This window comes from Danio rerio, chromosome 16 (assembly GCF_052040795.2).
Source record: "Danio rerio strain M-AB ecotype USA chromosome 16, GRCz13ab, whole genome shotgun sequence".
Lineage (NCBI taxonomy): Eukaryota > Metazoa > Chordata > Actinopteri > Cypriniformes > Danionidae > Danio > Danio rerio.
The window spans coordinates 34,771,320-34,786,492 of record NC_141036.1 but is presented as its reverse complement, the minus strand read 5'-3'; the positions used below and the strand labels follow the sequence as shown (position 1 = coordinate 34,786,492).

The following is a 15,173-nucleotide window of genomic DNA, read 5'->3' as shown; positions in this document are numbered from 1 at the left end:
TCTTTTGCTTTTACTCATTGTGATGGAGGAATAATGTGAATTTGTTCTTGGTTTTTTTATATTCATCATCAAAACATCAGCAAACAGAGAGGAGCCATGGCTGGATCCTTTTTATGTTTATGCTAAAATGCATGTCAGCCATTGTGTCACATAATTTTATCCACTATATTGGAGTCGACCATTTCAAAGAGAACCCCATCTTGCCCTCACCCCTTCCTCCATTTTCTGTTGTCTTATTTCAATGAAATGTTGGGCTTTTGTGAGTGTGTTTGAATGAAAGATAAAAAGAATGGAAAGCAGATTTATTTTTACAGCTTTCATTGATTATACTTACTAAAGGTTCCAACAATTATTGACCACGACTTTTATACACATTACACTAGTAACACTGTTCATTGTTGAAGATTATGCCTCATTTTTGTCCATACAATGAAGGAGATAGGAGGCCTGTGCTACATCTTAGCCTTCTGTCATTGTGTCTTCACTTATTGCCAGAGGAATCCCCACACAAGGCGGTTTCTGTTTGGATGGACATTAAAGATCATTTATGTAACACTGTTCCACTCGGAGAGGGTTGCTTTTTTGCATCTGTTCATGTGCTAATGAATCAGAGAGAGGGAATAGTGTTGTCTTTGTGTTCAGCTCTCAGCTTCAGTCACGGTTACAGGATCTGGCCTGATTGTCGGACCACGCCCTTACCACACTGGCACAAAAAGAATGTACAGTAGTAGTAAGTTTTACTCAGATATTACTGTTAAATATTGCAGTTATTATAGAGAAATGTCAATTAAGATATTTTATTGACATTAAACTTGACGTTTTGTAGTAGAAAGAAAAACTAAGATCACTATTTTTTTGTGAAGTTTTGCCAGTTTTGTTTGAGTGAATTTCATGTTTGGAATTAAGTAAAATTTGCATAATTTATGTTACAGTGACAATTATGGTTAAGTTTTGCCAAGTCATTAATTATGTATGATTGTGTAATTATAGGGAGAACGAAAGAAAACAGTAGGCCTAAAGTATCTGGCTAACAAACAGTTAGGTTCTGATGTGCACGTCCAATGGACGTTTTGATATTCCATGAGTCCACGTAGGAGGACTTGTGAATAGGAGGGAAGCAATGCAACTGACACCAGTATAGGTCATGTGATAATGATAAATGGTATGTGTATGTCACTATTCATTCATTCATTCATTCATTCATTCATTCATTCATTTATTCATTCATTCATTCATTCTCTTTTAACTTAATCCCATATTTATCAGGGGTAGACATAGCAGAATGAACCACCAACTATTCTGGCACATGTTTTTATGCAGTGAATGCCCTTCCAGCCGCAGCCCAGTACTGGGAATCACCCATACACTCTCTCATTCACACACACACTTGTACAGTACAGACAATTTTGTCTACCCAATTCAGCTATAGCGCATATTTTTGGACTGTGGGGGAAACCGGTGATCCCCAAAGAAACCCACACGAACGCTGGAAGAACATGCAAACTCCCTACTGAAATGCCAACTAGTGCAGCTACGACTTGAACCAGTGACCTACTTGCTGTGAGGCAACCACTAATCCACCGTGCCACCCTGTCAAAATTCCATTTATACTAATTATTTATACTGGGTCGAGCATACTTTTCTAACAGTTGTAACAAATTTAATTTCAAGTACTTCACCTACTTGACTAGTATGTGAGTTTGGATGCAGGTCGTGTAAATGTAGCTACAAAAATAATTCCCCACTACATGATGGGGACACTAGAATCAGAAAGATTAGTATTTTTTACTTAAAACTTTGAAGCCATATGTGTTTCCCATATTGAGGCCACCTTATTATTTATGTCAGTGGTTCCCAATTTCCATTCTCACCTGGGGTTTCTTTTGTGGGCCCCATGGGGTTGCTTGCATGTATGGAGTCAATCCAGGGCCATATATGTTTGCAGCATTAAAAAGTTTTGCGAATAAAAAATAAAGCATTGAGCAAAGATGTGTAAAAAAAATAATGCAAATCACAAAAAAATGCAGAAAAAATCACAAAATTTATCTTTTTTAAAAAACGTTTCAAAATACTGATTGTATTTTCGTTTGTAATAATGGTTGCTAAAATTAATGTTAAAATGTGGTCATGTTGTCTATATTTTCTCATTACTTTAATGTTTATGGAATATGGATACACAGTTTTGTGGATTTCCAAAAGCATTAAATATTGCCCAGACAAGCCATAATCATTGTCTGAGGGTGTATCTGCATCAACATGTTTATTCTTAGATTTTTTAATATGATTAGATTTTGAAATTGCTTAACCTTTTGATACAGAAGATCCTTTAACAGTTACTCGTATAAATATCAAACATCAGGTAGTGTTTGAGCAAAACGTGACTACAGAAAATAATTTTGCCCTCTCAGTTTAAAAAAAAAATAATGTGTGTTAATTCAAGTCTTTCCCATCTGGTCTAAGACTGTTCGTAAAGATTTTTCCTTTTGACGTTATTCCTAAATTCCAGACCATTCCAGTGGGCCAGTTCTTGTTCCGCATTGGTCTATTTCAAGCTATTTTTAGTCTGTGTTTAAAAGAAAATCATATTTTACGACTCAATCACCATCTTTTTCCTCCTGACCATACGTTGTATGTTTGATTTAGTCTCCATAGAGACTCACAGAAGCCCTGCAGCCGGCGAGAGTGAGTCAGAATCGCCTCGACAATTCTAAAGGAAATGTTTATTCATAGTACAGTGGGAAAGGGGGAACCCCTGTTTGAAGCATTGCTTTTTTTTCAGATTGACTCGCATGTCTGCTCCACCCCTGAAGTGGAAAGTAGAAGTCACATTTACGTCAAAAGCAGTGAATTGGTGTATTATTGAGCTGCAGGAAGAATAAAGAGGTAGAAAAAAGAAATTGAATTACACTGATTTGTTTATATTATACTACATATTTCGATGTAGTAAAGTTTATTGATGACTTTTTTGATGTAGACAGAATACTTTTTCTTTATTGAGCTGATCTGAATTGCAATTAAAGTAAATTAAATGTATTTAAACTGCTGCTATTTTAGTTTTAATATTACCTTTCACGCAGTGTGTAATATACAGTAGCTGTTTGTGATTAGTGGTGTGCAGTTTCAAAGAATAATTTGTGATTAATAGAGTTATCCTCTCTCAAGATAAAATAAATAATTCTAAATGAGTTGGTATTAATGTTAGCATTACATCCTACACAAACAAATGTAGGTTTGCAACATACACTTATTGGCCACTTCATTAGGTACACCTTACTATTAATAGGTTGGACAACTTTTACCTTCAGAACTGCCTTAATCCTTTGTGGCATAGATTCAACAAGGTACTGGAAATATTCCCTAGAGATTTTCGCCCATATTGACATGATAGCATCCTGCAGTTGCTGCAGATTTGTCATCTGCACATCCATGATGCAAATCTCCCTCATTCTCTGCAAACCCTAAAGATGGTTGTGCGTGAAAATCCCAGTAGATCAGCAGTTTCTAAAATATACAGACCAGCCTATTTGGCACCAACAACCATGCCATGTTCAAAGTCATTTAAATCACCTTTTTTTCCCCATTCTGATGCCCTGATCATCATGACCATGTCTACATGCTTAAGTTGCTGCTATGTTATTGGCTGATTAGAAATTTGCGCTAACAAGCTGTTGGACAGGTGTACCTAATAAAGTGTATTTGCTAATATTAATCTATGGTTTTCATTTATTGCTTGCTAACAACATCTAGTTTGACTTTTAGACACTGTACTATCACTGAATTTAATGTTTCAGACATTGAGAATATAGGTGATTCTGTCATTTTAGTTTATTTATTTCTGTCATTTCAGTTTTTATTTATGTATAAAAACATATTTTGTAATATTAAAAATATCATAACAGCGAGAGTTTAAATATTTGCACTTTCAATGGATTCCACAACATATTTATTGATGTCATAAACACCTAAACCTTGTCCAGGTAAAAAATCATAAAATAGTCATAAAACTCTCAGCTAAAACTACTACGTGTTTGCATACATAAACATTAGATGTTCTTAAAAGATCGATATTGAAACTTGTCAAATACAGATTAGGGTAAATATTTTAGTTTGAGCTAGAACATAAGTTCAGAAGTCTTTTATCTTATTGATGAAGTGTGTCAGAAAGTGTGGTTTTACTATGTGCTTTTTATGGTTTTACAAGTGCTTTGATGGAACGCCTACAATCATTTTTCTTCTCGAAATCTCCAGCTGTTGTAGGTGACGGCTGTCTATTACATGCTTCTACTCTTGAGTATGCCAAGCTGCGGGTTTTGTGGTAAATATATGGTTAAAAAGAGACTGCAATTATCAGAGTGATCCAGTGAATGCACTCAAACACCAAACTTGTAGTCAGGTGATTTACTCACTTCTTTGCCCTGAGGTTGTGTGTGTGTGTGTGTGTGTGTGTGTGTGTGTGTGTGTGTGTGTGTGTGTGTGTACGCAAGTCCACAGTTTTGTTTTGTTTTGTGGGACTTTTATTAATGCATTTAATAATAACTGTTAATTAATGCATATTTTGTGTAAAGTGTATATCTGCTTTTGACTAAGCTTTCAGACAGGTTTTTTTTTAATTCGGTGGGTATTTTTGTGTGTGTGTGTGTGTGTGTGTGTGTGTGTGTGTGTGTGTGTGTGTGTGTGTGTGTGTGTGTGTGTGTGTGTGTGTGCGCGTGTGCGTGTGCGTGTGCGTGTGCGTGCGTTGGGGAAGCCCTGTTCGTGGTCAGTATTTTCTCAGAAATAGCCACATAAACCATGTCTCTGTGCCACATTGCCATAGTAACAATATAGCAAACATTTGGAGGGTTACATTCGTGGGTTTCTTTTTCGTCACAAAGGAGGACAAAGATAGCTGTGATTCATTAAAGTGCTGGAGGCCGAATTGGTACATTCCTCTCCTCCTCTCTCTCTTGCTCACATTTGGCTCTTATTGTGCCTAAAATGTTTCCACTGGTTCCAAGTTGCCAAGCCAAACCCTTTTCCTCTCTTCCTTAAACGCAATTCTACACTTTTAATGAAACTTTACTAGAACTGATGTTTTAAATGAGCTGGTTTGTTTAATACGGTCTCAAGTTTTCCAAGTTCTGTAGTTTTGCAGTGTTTGTCCATTGCACAATACTGAATTTTCCCAAAGTTGACCGTTTTCAGTGTAAACTTTGACCTGTTTGGTCCAGTCAATAAGTACATTGTGCCCTGGCACCAAGGTGACTTTTAACACGTTTTTCTATTGTGTGCTTTAAAAAGCCTTTGGTTGATTCATCTTCCTGAGGACAGATCCTGGAGATCTTGACAACTAAAACAAAACAAATACGGTGACAGAAATATATGTAAGATAATAGATTGAATAATAAACATTAGACCGCACGAGACACTTAAACTTTTTATGTTTCCTATAAATGTGGCCTGCTCTGCTGAGAATATAGCTTTTAAAAACAGACCTGTCTGATATTGTGTAACCAGAATAATTGTAGAACAAAGCACCATATTTAGGGTGTTGACAGGATTGGGCTGGTTTTTAATTACCCAATGTCCTAAAGAGAAGAGGTTATGCTTCTGGATGTGTGTTTACCCTTAGCACAAATATGCCCACCCACTGTTTACACACCTTCATTGTGTCCCAGTTTTTCACACTAGCCCCTTTGGACTCCACAGTAGCACATTTTTCAATCTCTATGTCCATTAAAAGCTTTAATGAGCTTTTGGTAAAATTTTCCATATAAACACTATATCCTGCTGAGAAACTAAGATTGTTTTTATATGTGTAGATTAATCAGCTGAAATGTATTTTCAGAAAAACAGTTTTTTTGCCAGTTTCAGTGAGACTATTCTTATAGTACATAAAATAGTGACTTCTGCCTGACACGTCTATGACTTCTGCAAAAAAAAAATCAGATTTTTAAAAATATATATTTTTACATAAAGCAGTGATGCAATGAACAATCCATTAACTAGTAAAGTTTGAAAACTACAATGCTTTCTTACACTGGGTCCACACCAAACGCAAAAGAGAACACAAGCATTGCGCTACCTGCCCTAGTTTACTCACAGGATGTTTTCCATCTCAAGTAAATGTTCTACTGGAGTAAAAAACATTCGTGGAAAACTCACATTTTGCACATTATTGCAGGTTTCTTCTGTTTGTGCATTTGCATTGACTTGGTATTAGGGCTGTGCTGATAAACGATATTATATCGAATCGCGATATAATTGATGTCAATAACAATAAGCTCTGGACTTTTTTTTTTTTTTTACACTTTATTGATTTAAAAGCCAAACACACAGCAGAAATGTGCAACAATGGGAATCTAAAAGTGTGTTAATATTAGAGATGCACTGAGTTTTCACCATCCATTTACCATCCTTTTGTCACTCCATCCTTTTAATGGTTATTTATGTTACCAGCCTCACAAAGCTTCTGTTGAAGGTATGTGACTGTAAAGTAAAGAATGTGACCTAACAAAACCTCTGTTGTTGTTTTAAATGGGAAGTTGTTTGAATAAGTCTCTCAGGAAGGAGGCCCATCGGAATGCTCCATTAAAATCAACCAGAACAGAATACTTAGTTAGTAACTTAGTAGGTTGGGTGGTAGCTAGCTAGAGAGTTTGACCAAAGTTTGAGTACCAGTTAGATCTGACTAATTTAAAGGGATTGTTCATCCAAATACGATAAATTGTTTACCATTTACTCATTTCTAAGGTGATTTTTAAGTCTTTATCAACTTTTCTCTTCTATTAAAAACAAAAGAAGATATTTTGAAGAATGTTGATAAAGAGGCAGGCAGCCATTGTCTTCTATAATATAAAAACACAAAAACTATGGTCAATACTAATACAATGGTTAGCAACATTTTTCAAAATAGCTTCAAAAGAAGAAAAGAACTCACTTAGACATAGAAGTCCTAGAGGTCATCAAGCTTTTAAATATATATATAAAAAAACAAAGTTTGAATGCATGACTCGATCATAAAGACGTCACTAGTTTCATTACTGGATGAATCAACATTTTTGAAAAATCGATTGAAATTATTATTTAGAGAAAAAACATTTTAAATGGAGGCTTATTGCCTTCTGTTGGAAGAATACTTTGTGATGGTTGACATGGATGATTTAAAAAAGTCTGAACATCCCATTATCCTGATCCTTTTTTTATTTCTGAACACCCTCTAGCTGTAGTTTGAGTTTAGAAAACTCAGGTGCTGAGTTTTAATTCTTTCAAGCCCTGTTTGTCAGCATGACTCATTTGAGCAGGTATTGTGAAACCTGATCTAGGATATCTGTAGAGAAGAACTCCAAATTTAGCACTCGTTTGGAAAGAAAACAGATAGGACTCTTGATGTATTTTATACTTATTTTAGAGTCAGCCTACTAGTGAGCCTAATTGTGTCCTAAAATTACCTTCTATTTAATGACGTGTTTACTATATGGGGTTTTCATAAGGTTTGTGTGGTTTCTTTATGCAATTTTGAAAAGAAAAACCCTGCATTCTCTCACATATGGTTTAAATTCACTGCTGGAGGCCCAAATCCTGCTCCGTTTCAAAGAGAGCTTTTTAAAGTTATTGTTTACAGATTTTAAAAGGTCCTTGGCTTTTTTTCGGAAAAAAATCACAGGCAGTGTTCATTTCCACTGAACTGATTGTTCCAGCCATGCTACTTGGCAAATGTTATGATTCAATATTTTGGATGTTAAACAGATTCATGTTTTAAAGTCTTAGATCAGTTCTTATAGCTAAAAAATGCTAGTTGCTTTCAAATGTCTAAAATATTAAGAGACTTTCTACTCATCACATCATGAATGAACAAATATAATAATGCCACTTTACAGACTGTAATTGAGATCATTGTGTTCTGTCTACATGAAACAACACTTTAATGATGTTTCTGTATTTTCGCAACTGCAGGAACGGTAAGAAAGAATCAGATCTGGAATCTGCTCTGGCCAGGCTGAAGGATCTGGAGTCTCTACTGAACTCCAAGGACGCGTCTCTCTCCACAGCTCTGGGGGAGAAGAGAACACTGGAGGTGGAAGTCAGAGATTTGAAAGCCCAGCTGGCTAAGGTGACGACTCCTGAAGGCTGGATAATTAAGGGTTTGGGTGGTCTGGTGCTGTAGTTAAACATGTTTGTGAGCAACAGGTTTAAACCACAAGGAACAGTTCATGCCATTATTAGAAGCTTGAGCAGGCACTTTTAGACTGTGTTGCTTCAGTGAGGTCAGCTATGTAATATGCACACATTCAAGCACCTAAATAACTAATTGCTTGTCTAAGAGAACATGACTAAGCCCTAATTCCACCAGTACATTATTAATATAAACAAGATAACATCAAAATGACAAAAAAGGGCCTCCTTTTGAGACTCTGTTGACTATAGACGTACTGTAAGTTGCAACATTTGATTTTAGGAGGGTTATTGTTCGTAAAATAAGTTGATGTACTTAAGATTTAGTTATAATTCTACTGGGGACACAATTAAAGTGTTTATTTAAATAAATATATATCAGTTCTTTAAACTTTATACGGTTTTCAAAGTTACATCTAAATCCAAATTTCGATCAGATCTAACCCATTTGAATTTGGTTATATTTACATAATCAAAATAAATGGCAACAAAAAATGACACTAAACATGCACCATTACACTGTTTATTTTATTAGATTAGAATAACTTGTTATTTTAGATATTTCGTTGGACAGGGATGCGCTTGAACTCAGGAATATCCACAAGATTAGATGGTTGTCAAAGGATTATGGTTAAGGTTTTACAGTTAAAAACAAAATAATTAGCTCTCCTATAACATTTAAATTCCATTTAAAATATTTTTCCTAATAGTGCTTAATAGAGAATTTTTTTTTCAATACAATTTAAACAATAGTTTAAACACAATAGCTTTGTATTTGCCACCATGACAGTGCATAATATTTTACTAGTTAGTTTGCCAGCTTAAATTGCAATGTAAAGGCTTAATTAGGTTAATTTGCTTAACTAGGCAAGTCAATGGATAAGTGGTTTGTCCTGTGACCTATCATAAATACATTTTTCAGGGGGCTTATAATAGTAACTTAATAATCTTAATTAATAGTATTAATATCAGCTTAATAATATTAGCAGTTTTTACTTTTTTATTATTATTATTTTTATTCTAGTTGAAAAAAAAAAAAAAAAGACTTTCCCCAGCAGTAAAATATAATGAGAGATACTGTGGAAAAAGCCCTTGCTCTGTTAAACATGACTTAGAAAATATTTGATAAGGAATAAAAATTTCACAGGAGGCCTAATAAATTTATTTACTGAGAAAAAAAGGCAAACATGATGTTGTTAATTAGTTTTTTTTTTTCAAAGAAAAATGTGAGTTACAATGCGAGGGTATGTGTGTTACAGTTGGAGGGCAGTCTAAACGATGCAAAGAAGCAGCTGCAGGATGAAATGCTGCGACGTGTGGATGCCGAAAACCGAATCCAGACACTGAAAGAGGAGCTGGAGTTCCAGAAGAACATCTACTCTGAGGTCTCACAAACACACAGCTCTTCTGTGCAAATAACTAGACTAACTGCTAACATATTTAACATCACTTACTGGTTTAAAGACATGCTAAATCTGATCTCGCTACTGTAACCTTTTTTCAACAGGAGCTCCGTGAGTCTAAGCGCAGATATGAGTCACGTGTGGTGGAGATTGACAGCGGCCGCCAGCAGGATTATGAGAGTAAACTGGCCGACGCTTTAACTGACCTCCGCAACCAACATGAAGAGCAGCTTCGCATCTACAAGGAAGAAATCGAGAAGACCTACAACTCCAAGGTAACTGAGCACTGAGGCCACGTTTACACTAGTGCATTTGAAATGATTCTTTACCAAAGCAGAATTTCTACTAAGTTTCAGAAAACATCTTTATGCACACTACATAACAGAAAATGCTTTTTAGTAGTGAGCTAGTACAAAATTGTAGGCTATGTGCAATTATTAAATAAAAAACAAATTACATAGGCGTTCAACTTGTGTGTAATTGCATTGAGAAAAAAGAAAAATAACTTTTAAACTTTTATTATAATGGAATTCCTTATAAAGTTTATAGTAGCATTTCACTAATATTTGAACTGGATCAAAACATTTGCATGGGTTTCTATCATGTGTTATTCCACATTTTGAAATATGAGAAACAAAATTTTGAAAAAAAATCTTTTTAATTTGCAAAAAAATATTGTTATGGTGGTTTTGGACTTTTAGGAAAAAACGCTCTTCAGTTTCATCCACGATCATCACCACATCTCCCCCGCTCTCTTCAGTTTTATCCACAATCACCCCGCCCCCGCTCTTCACTTTCATCCACTATCACTTGTTAGAGGGCCCGTGGATGCCAGCGGCTCCCCTGCATGAGATTTGTTTTCTTTACCAAACGTTTCTAATTGGATTTACATTGCAAACCTTAAATGAAAGTTAAAAAGTTATTCATTTTTTATTTTATGTGTTAAGTTGTTTAAGTTACTATACTCTCAATATCATTCAGCAAAAATCTGCACATTCATTTACAAAATTCGGAAATCAGAAATATAGAAATCACTAAATATTTCTGCAGATTCTGTCTGGCCCTGGCTTGCCTTGTTTTACTTTTGGTTGCTAGGTTACCAATACTACCATCAACTGCTCCAAAGAGCTTAAAATGACCAAGAGGCGACACTCAATAGAACGTTCCATTGAAACAGCAGCGCACAGCAACAGCCCCGGATTCCGCCATTTTTTAGTGAAAGCGATCGGCTGTCCATTGGATTTTATTGCTTATCATCAGCACTTTTAATAGTTTATTTTACAGACTTTGGTATTTTCATTCCAAAATGGCTAATTCATTCCAATTGTGGCATTTTAAGATAAAGAAAATTAGTATTAGAAAGTATTTTCTCATACCTTGGTTTGATGGCACAGTTACACAAATGAAACAAAACTCAGTGAATCAGCAAAAGAAAATGATCCAGAAGAATCCATCAGGGAGCAAATATGGGCGACAGCCTTGTTTTGTTTTGTTTTTTTTCAGAAATCTATGTTTTGGACCATTTACTTCAATTTTGCAAACTTAAGTAGGGTCTGCAGAATTTCCATGTCTTCTTGTTTGAGGGTGAAAAAGTATCCATATCAAAATGTGTGCGATTTACAACAATATGCGCTGGTGTAAACATCCTGAGAGAGAACCACCAAATGTGGTGGATTTACAAAACTCTCTCAGGATCTGCCCGGGGCATGCTGTTAAACTGATAAACTGGCCCGCCCTGTTTACATATTTGCTGACTGATACATTGCCAGTCATATTTGTTGAATATTGTTCTGTGTAAAGACATATAGCATATCTGTCAGTTAAATGTCATCCTGTGTTGTGTGTGTTTGTGTGTGTGTAGCTGGAAAATGCTCGCTCTTCCGCTGAAAGGAACAGTCATCTGGTTGGAGCCGCCCATGAGGAACTGCAGCAAACACGTGTTAGGATGGAGGGTGTGAGTTCACAGCTCAGTCAGCTGCAGAAACAGGTACACATATATTTTTATAATTAATCCCTGTGCTGGCAAAGCAGAGATGTTTAAAACTTCCTCATACCTGTACATGTGAGCAATAGATAGTCTTACAACAGATTATTGTGAAAGAGCTTTATGCAAATTTTCTTTTTTTTAAGTGAAATTTATCCACCCTCAGAAATAATGTAATAAAATGATGACTTTAAATTTTAACGGATAGTTCACCCAAAATTTATAATGTACTCACTATTTACTCACCCTCAAGTGGTTCCAAATTGTTATGAGTTTCTTTAATCTGTGGAACATTAAAGAAGATAAGATTTGAAGAAACCTGAAAACCTGTAACCATTGAATTCCACTGAAGAAAAAAACAAGTACTATGAAAGTCAGTGGTTAAAGGTTTCAAGCATTCTTCAAATTAACTTCTTTTGCATTCAACAAAAGAAAGAAAATAAGGGTGATAGAATTTTCAGTTTTTGTAGTTCTCTGTAAGTGCTTCCTTTTCTGAGGGGCGAGCTGAATGTTTATGTTCTGGCTACGGTCACACCGACAATGAAGACTATAACAATAAACTGAGTAGTTGTAAAAATAACAAAGAATCCACAATTGTAATGGTATTAGAATAGAATAGAATAATAAATAATGTTTAAAAAAAAAAAATTGACAGCCTATCAAAATAAATCCTGCTCTAATTTATTTAAAGCATTTAAAAAGGTAGAAAGATGCATGACAAAACTGCAGCACATGCTTTGAATAAACAGAATGTATTTGGATATTGACATAGATGGGATTTTAGTTTAGCATTTAGCATTTATTTATTTACATTTTTTATTTCTATTTGCTTATGTACAATTAAATAAAGAATTATTAGCCCCCCTTTGATTTTTTTTCTTTTTAAAATATTTCCCAAATGATGTTTAACAGAGCAAAGAAACTTTCACAGTGTATCTGATTTTTTCTTTAGGTGAAAGTTCTATTTGTTTTATTTTTCAACTAGAATAAAAGCATATTTTTATTTACATTTATTTTGTTTACAGTGCATACTCCTATAGTTATCTCTCTCTTCTCCTTCTAATTATTGAAATATGTACTACTAATGTAGTTATCATTGTAAAATATCAATTATATTTCTTCAGCAAATGACATTTTTAAGTGAATGCACTAAGTTTTGGTTCTATTGTGTAATTTTTATTTTATGATTTAGAACTTGTGCCAGTAAACTGTTTATGCAGTGGTTATAATCTAATTATGACCTGCTAAGTACTTTTTAGATTAAAGCAAATAAGAAATGACCAATTTAAACTGTAAATGGTAAATTTGGCAGAAAGTTAAATAATTGAATTTAAAAAGTATAATTTAAGTTTAACGTTTATTATGAAAAATGCACAAAAATTCTATTTTTAATTTTAATTTCCCAAATTTCCCATTTCCCAAAATATGCTTTATTTAAATACTATAAAAATATCTAAGCCTTGTTTCTCTTTTGTGACGGTTGCACATCTATCCGTGTCCTTTTATTGCACTTTATGGACTTTCTTTAAATATATAGCGGGATTATCGAGTTGTACTGCAAATGTCTTTGCATTTTTGACACTGTTAGCAAGATGGTGTATTCCTTTATTATGGAAACAAAGATTCCCCCCTGAGTTTTGACAACTGGTTTTGAGGTGCAATGAGCTTCATCCATGTGGGAAAAAATTAGGTTTGCAATAAATGGCAGTACTAGGGTTTTTTCTGAAACAGGAGACCCATTTAGAATTTTTTTTTTGAGCATGTCAGTATCTCTACAGACTGTCAATATAAATCTTAGGACCTTTCATTTGCAAAGCAAATGTAATTACGCACATTGTATAAATATCTGAGGATTAATATTTGTAATATTGAAATTTGAAGTTTGTTTCTCTCTTTTTTTGGACACAATAACAAACATATTTGCAAGATAAAATTAGTTTCCCATTCCTTTCCAATGGGCCATTATTATGATACATTTAAAAATAATAATTCAACCTTTTCAAATCATGTTAGTTTATTATTTATTTATTTATTTGGTTAAACGTCAAATGCTTAAAACCTTTATTATGTGCGTTATTCTGACCATTGTGCAAAACAAAAAGAGGAGCGAAACAACAGAATAACTATTCCTACACTATATGTAAGTGCATATAATATGTCATGTAATTTTGCATATGACAGAATGTTGTTGTGCTCTGATGAACAGTTGGCTGCTCGAGAGGCGAAGATCCGCGAGCTGGAAGAGGCCCTGTCCAGAGAGAGGGATATTTTGCGCCGTCGTCTGGAGGACAAGGAGAAGGAGATGGCTGAGATGAGACAGCGCATGCAGCAACAGCTGGACGAGTACCAGGAGCTGCTGGACATCAAACTCGCTCTGGACATGGAGATCAGTGCCTACAGGAAGCTTCTGGAAGGAGAGGAGGAAAGGTCAGTGATAGCATGTTCATAACATCCACAAAGACTTCCCTTGGTAAACAATAGAGCTGTCAGTCACGTACACTTTTAATCAGATTAATTTCATGATATTCTGATTGATGAAATAAATTGTATATTAATGTGTTCGCTAAAAGCTGTTCAGATATCAATATTGATTAATTTGCAGATATGCATTTATTTATTTATTACATATTGTATATATATTATTATTTTGTTTATTTTAAAAGAGTTTTGGATTAATTAGAATTTTTTTCCCTTAAATCTGTGGTATTTATATCTATTAGATTTTTTAAAATGTTCTTTATTTTATACTAATATGATTTAAATGTAAATTTAAAAAATGTTTTATTAATATTTTTATTAATTATTTTTATTTTAACATTATTATTATTATTATTATTATTTTATATTTCCATGCTTTGTCCCCAAATGTTTCCGTGAACATCCTAAATAGATTTGATGATTTCTGCTCTTTTTGCTAATGCTTTAACTATTAAAGATTATATACATATATATTGAAGTATATTAATAACACAATTCTAAGTGTATTTATTTGAATGCTTTTTAAACTTAACCATATATGAATTGCGTCAACAAAAGTAACTGCATACTGTACATCACATTTGCTTTGGAAAACTCAACTGCCTCACGCATTTACTCACCATTTTGCTTCCATTGTCTCTATTTAGACTTCGTCTGTCTCCGAGTCCTCCTCCTGCTCGTGGGGTGACGGTGACCCGCTCCTCTGGTTCAGGCTCTCACACTCGTGTGGTTCAGAGCAGCACCAGTCGCACATCCTCCGGCAGCGCCAAGAAACGGCGCTTGAATGATAACGACAGTGATGCCTCCAGTGTGGTTGGAGGAACAGTGACCCGCACACGGATCTCCCAACAAGCCTCAGCCAGCGGCCGCGTCACCGTTGACGAAGTCGACCTGGAAGGAAAATTTGTGCGGCTTAATAACAAGTCTGACCAGGTGAGAACAAAAAGCCACCAATACAATGATTGAAGTGCCATGAAATGTATAACTTTGGCATAATTTAAACTTAAACATGTAGAGAGGGCGAGATATAGAGAAGCTCCTCCCCCTTTAAAAATAGCCAACAGGATTTTGCTTATGGCAGCTTAAAATGCTGAGCTAACTCTCATCTGACTCATAACAGCCACAGACTTTGATTAGTCTATCTAACCAGCCTTTTC

General features: G+C 34.8%; 1 protein-coding gene across 3 annotated transcripts in view; it reads left to right on the top strand.

The window, feature by feature from the left end:
- The window catches only part of lmna (lamin A), a 47,054-nt gene that overhangs the window by 22,588 nt on the left and 9,293 nt on the right, over positions 1–15,173 (top strand). For all 3 annotated transcript variants that reach the window (XM_087285062.1, XM_087285061.1, NM_152971.1), the window contains 6 exon segments: positions 7,933–8,089; positions 9,411–9,536; positions 9,659–9,829; positions 11,416–11,541; positions 13,745–13,965; positions 14,664–14,949. In XM_087285062.1, the coding sequence (XP_087141188.1) occupies positions 7,933–8,089; positions 9,411–9,536; positions 9,659–9,829; positions 11,416–11,541; positions 13,745–13,965; positions 14,664–14,949 (1,087 nt within the window).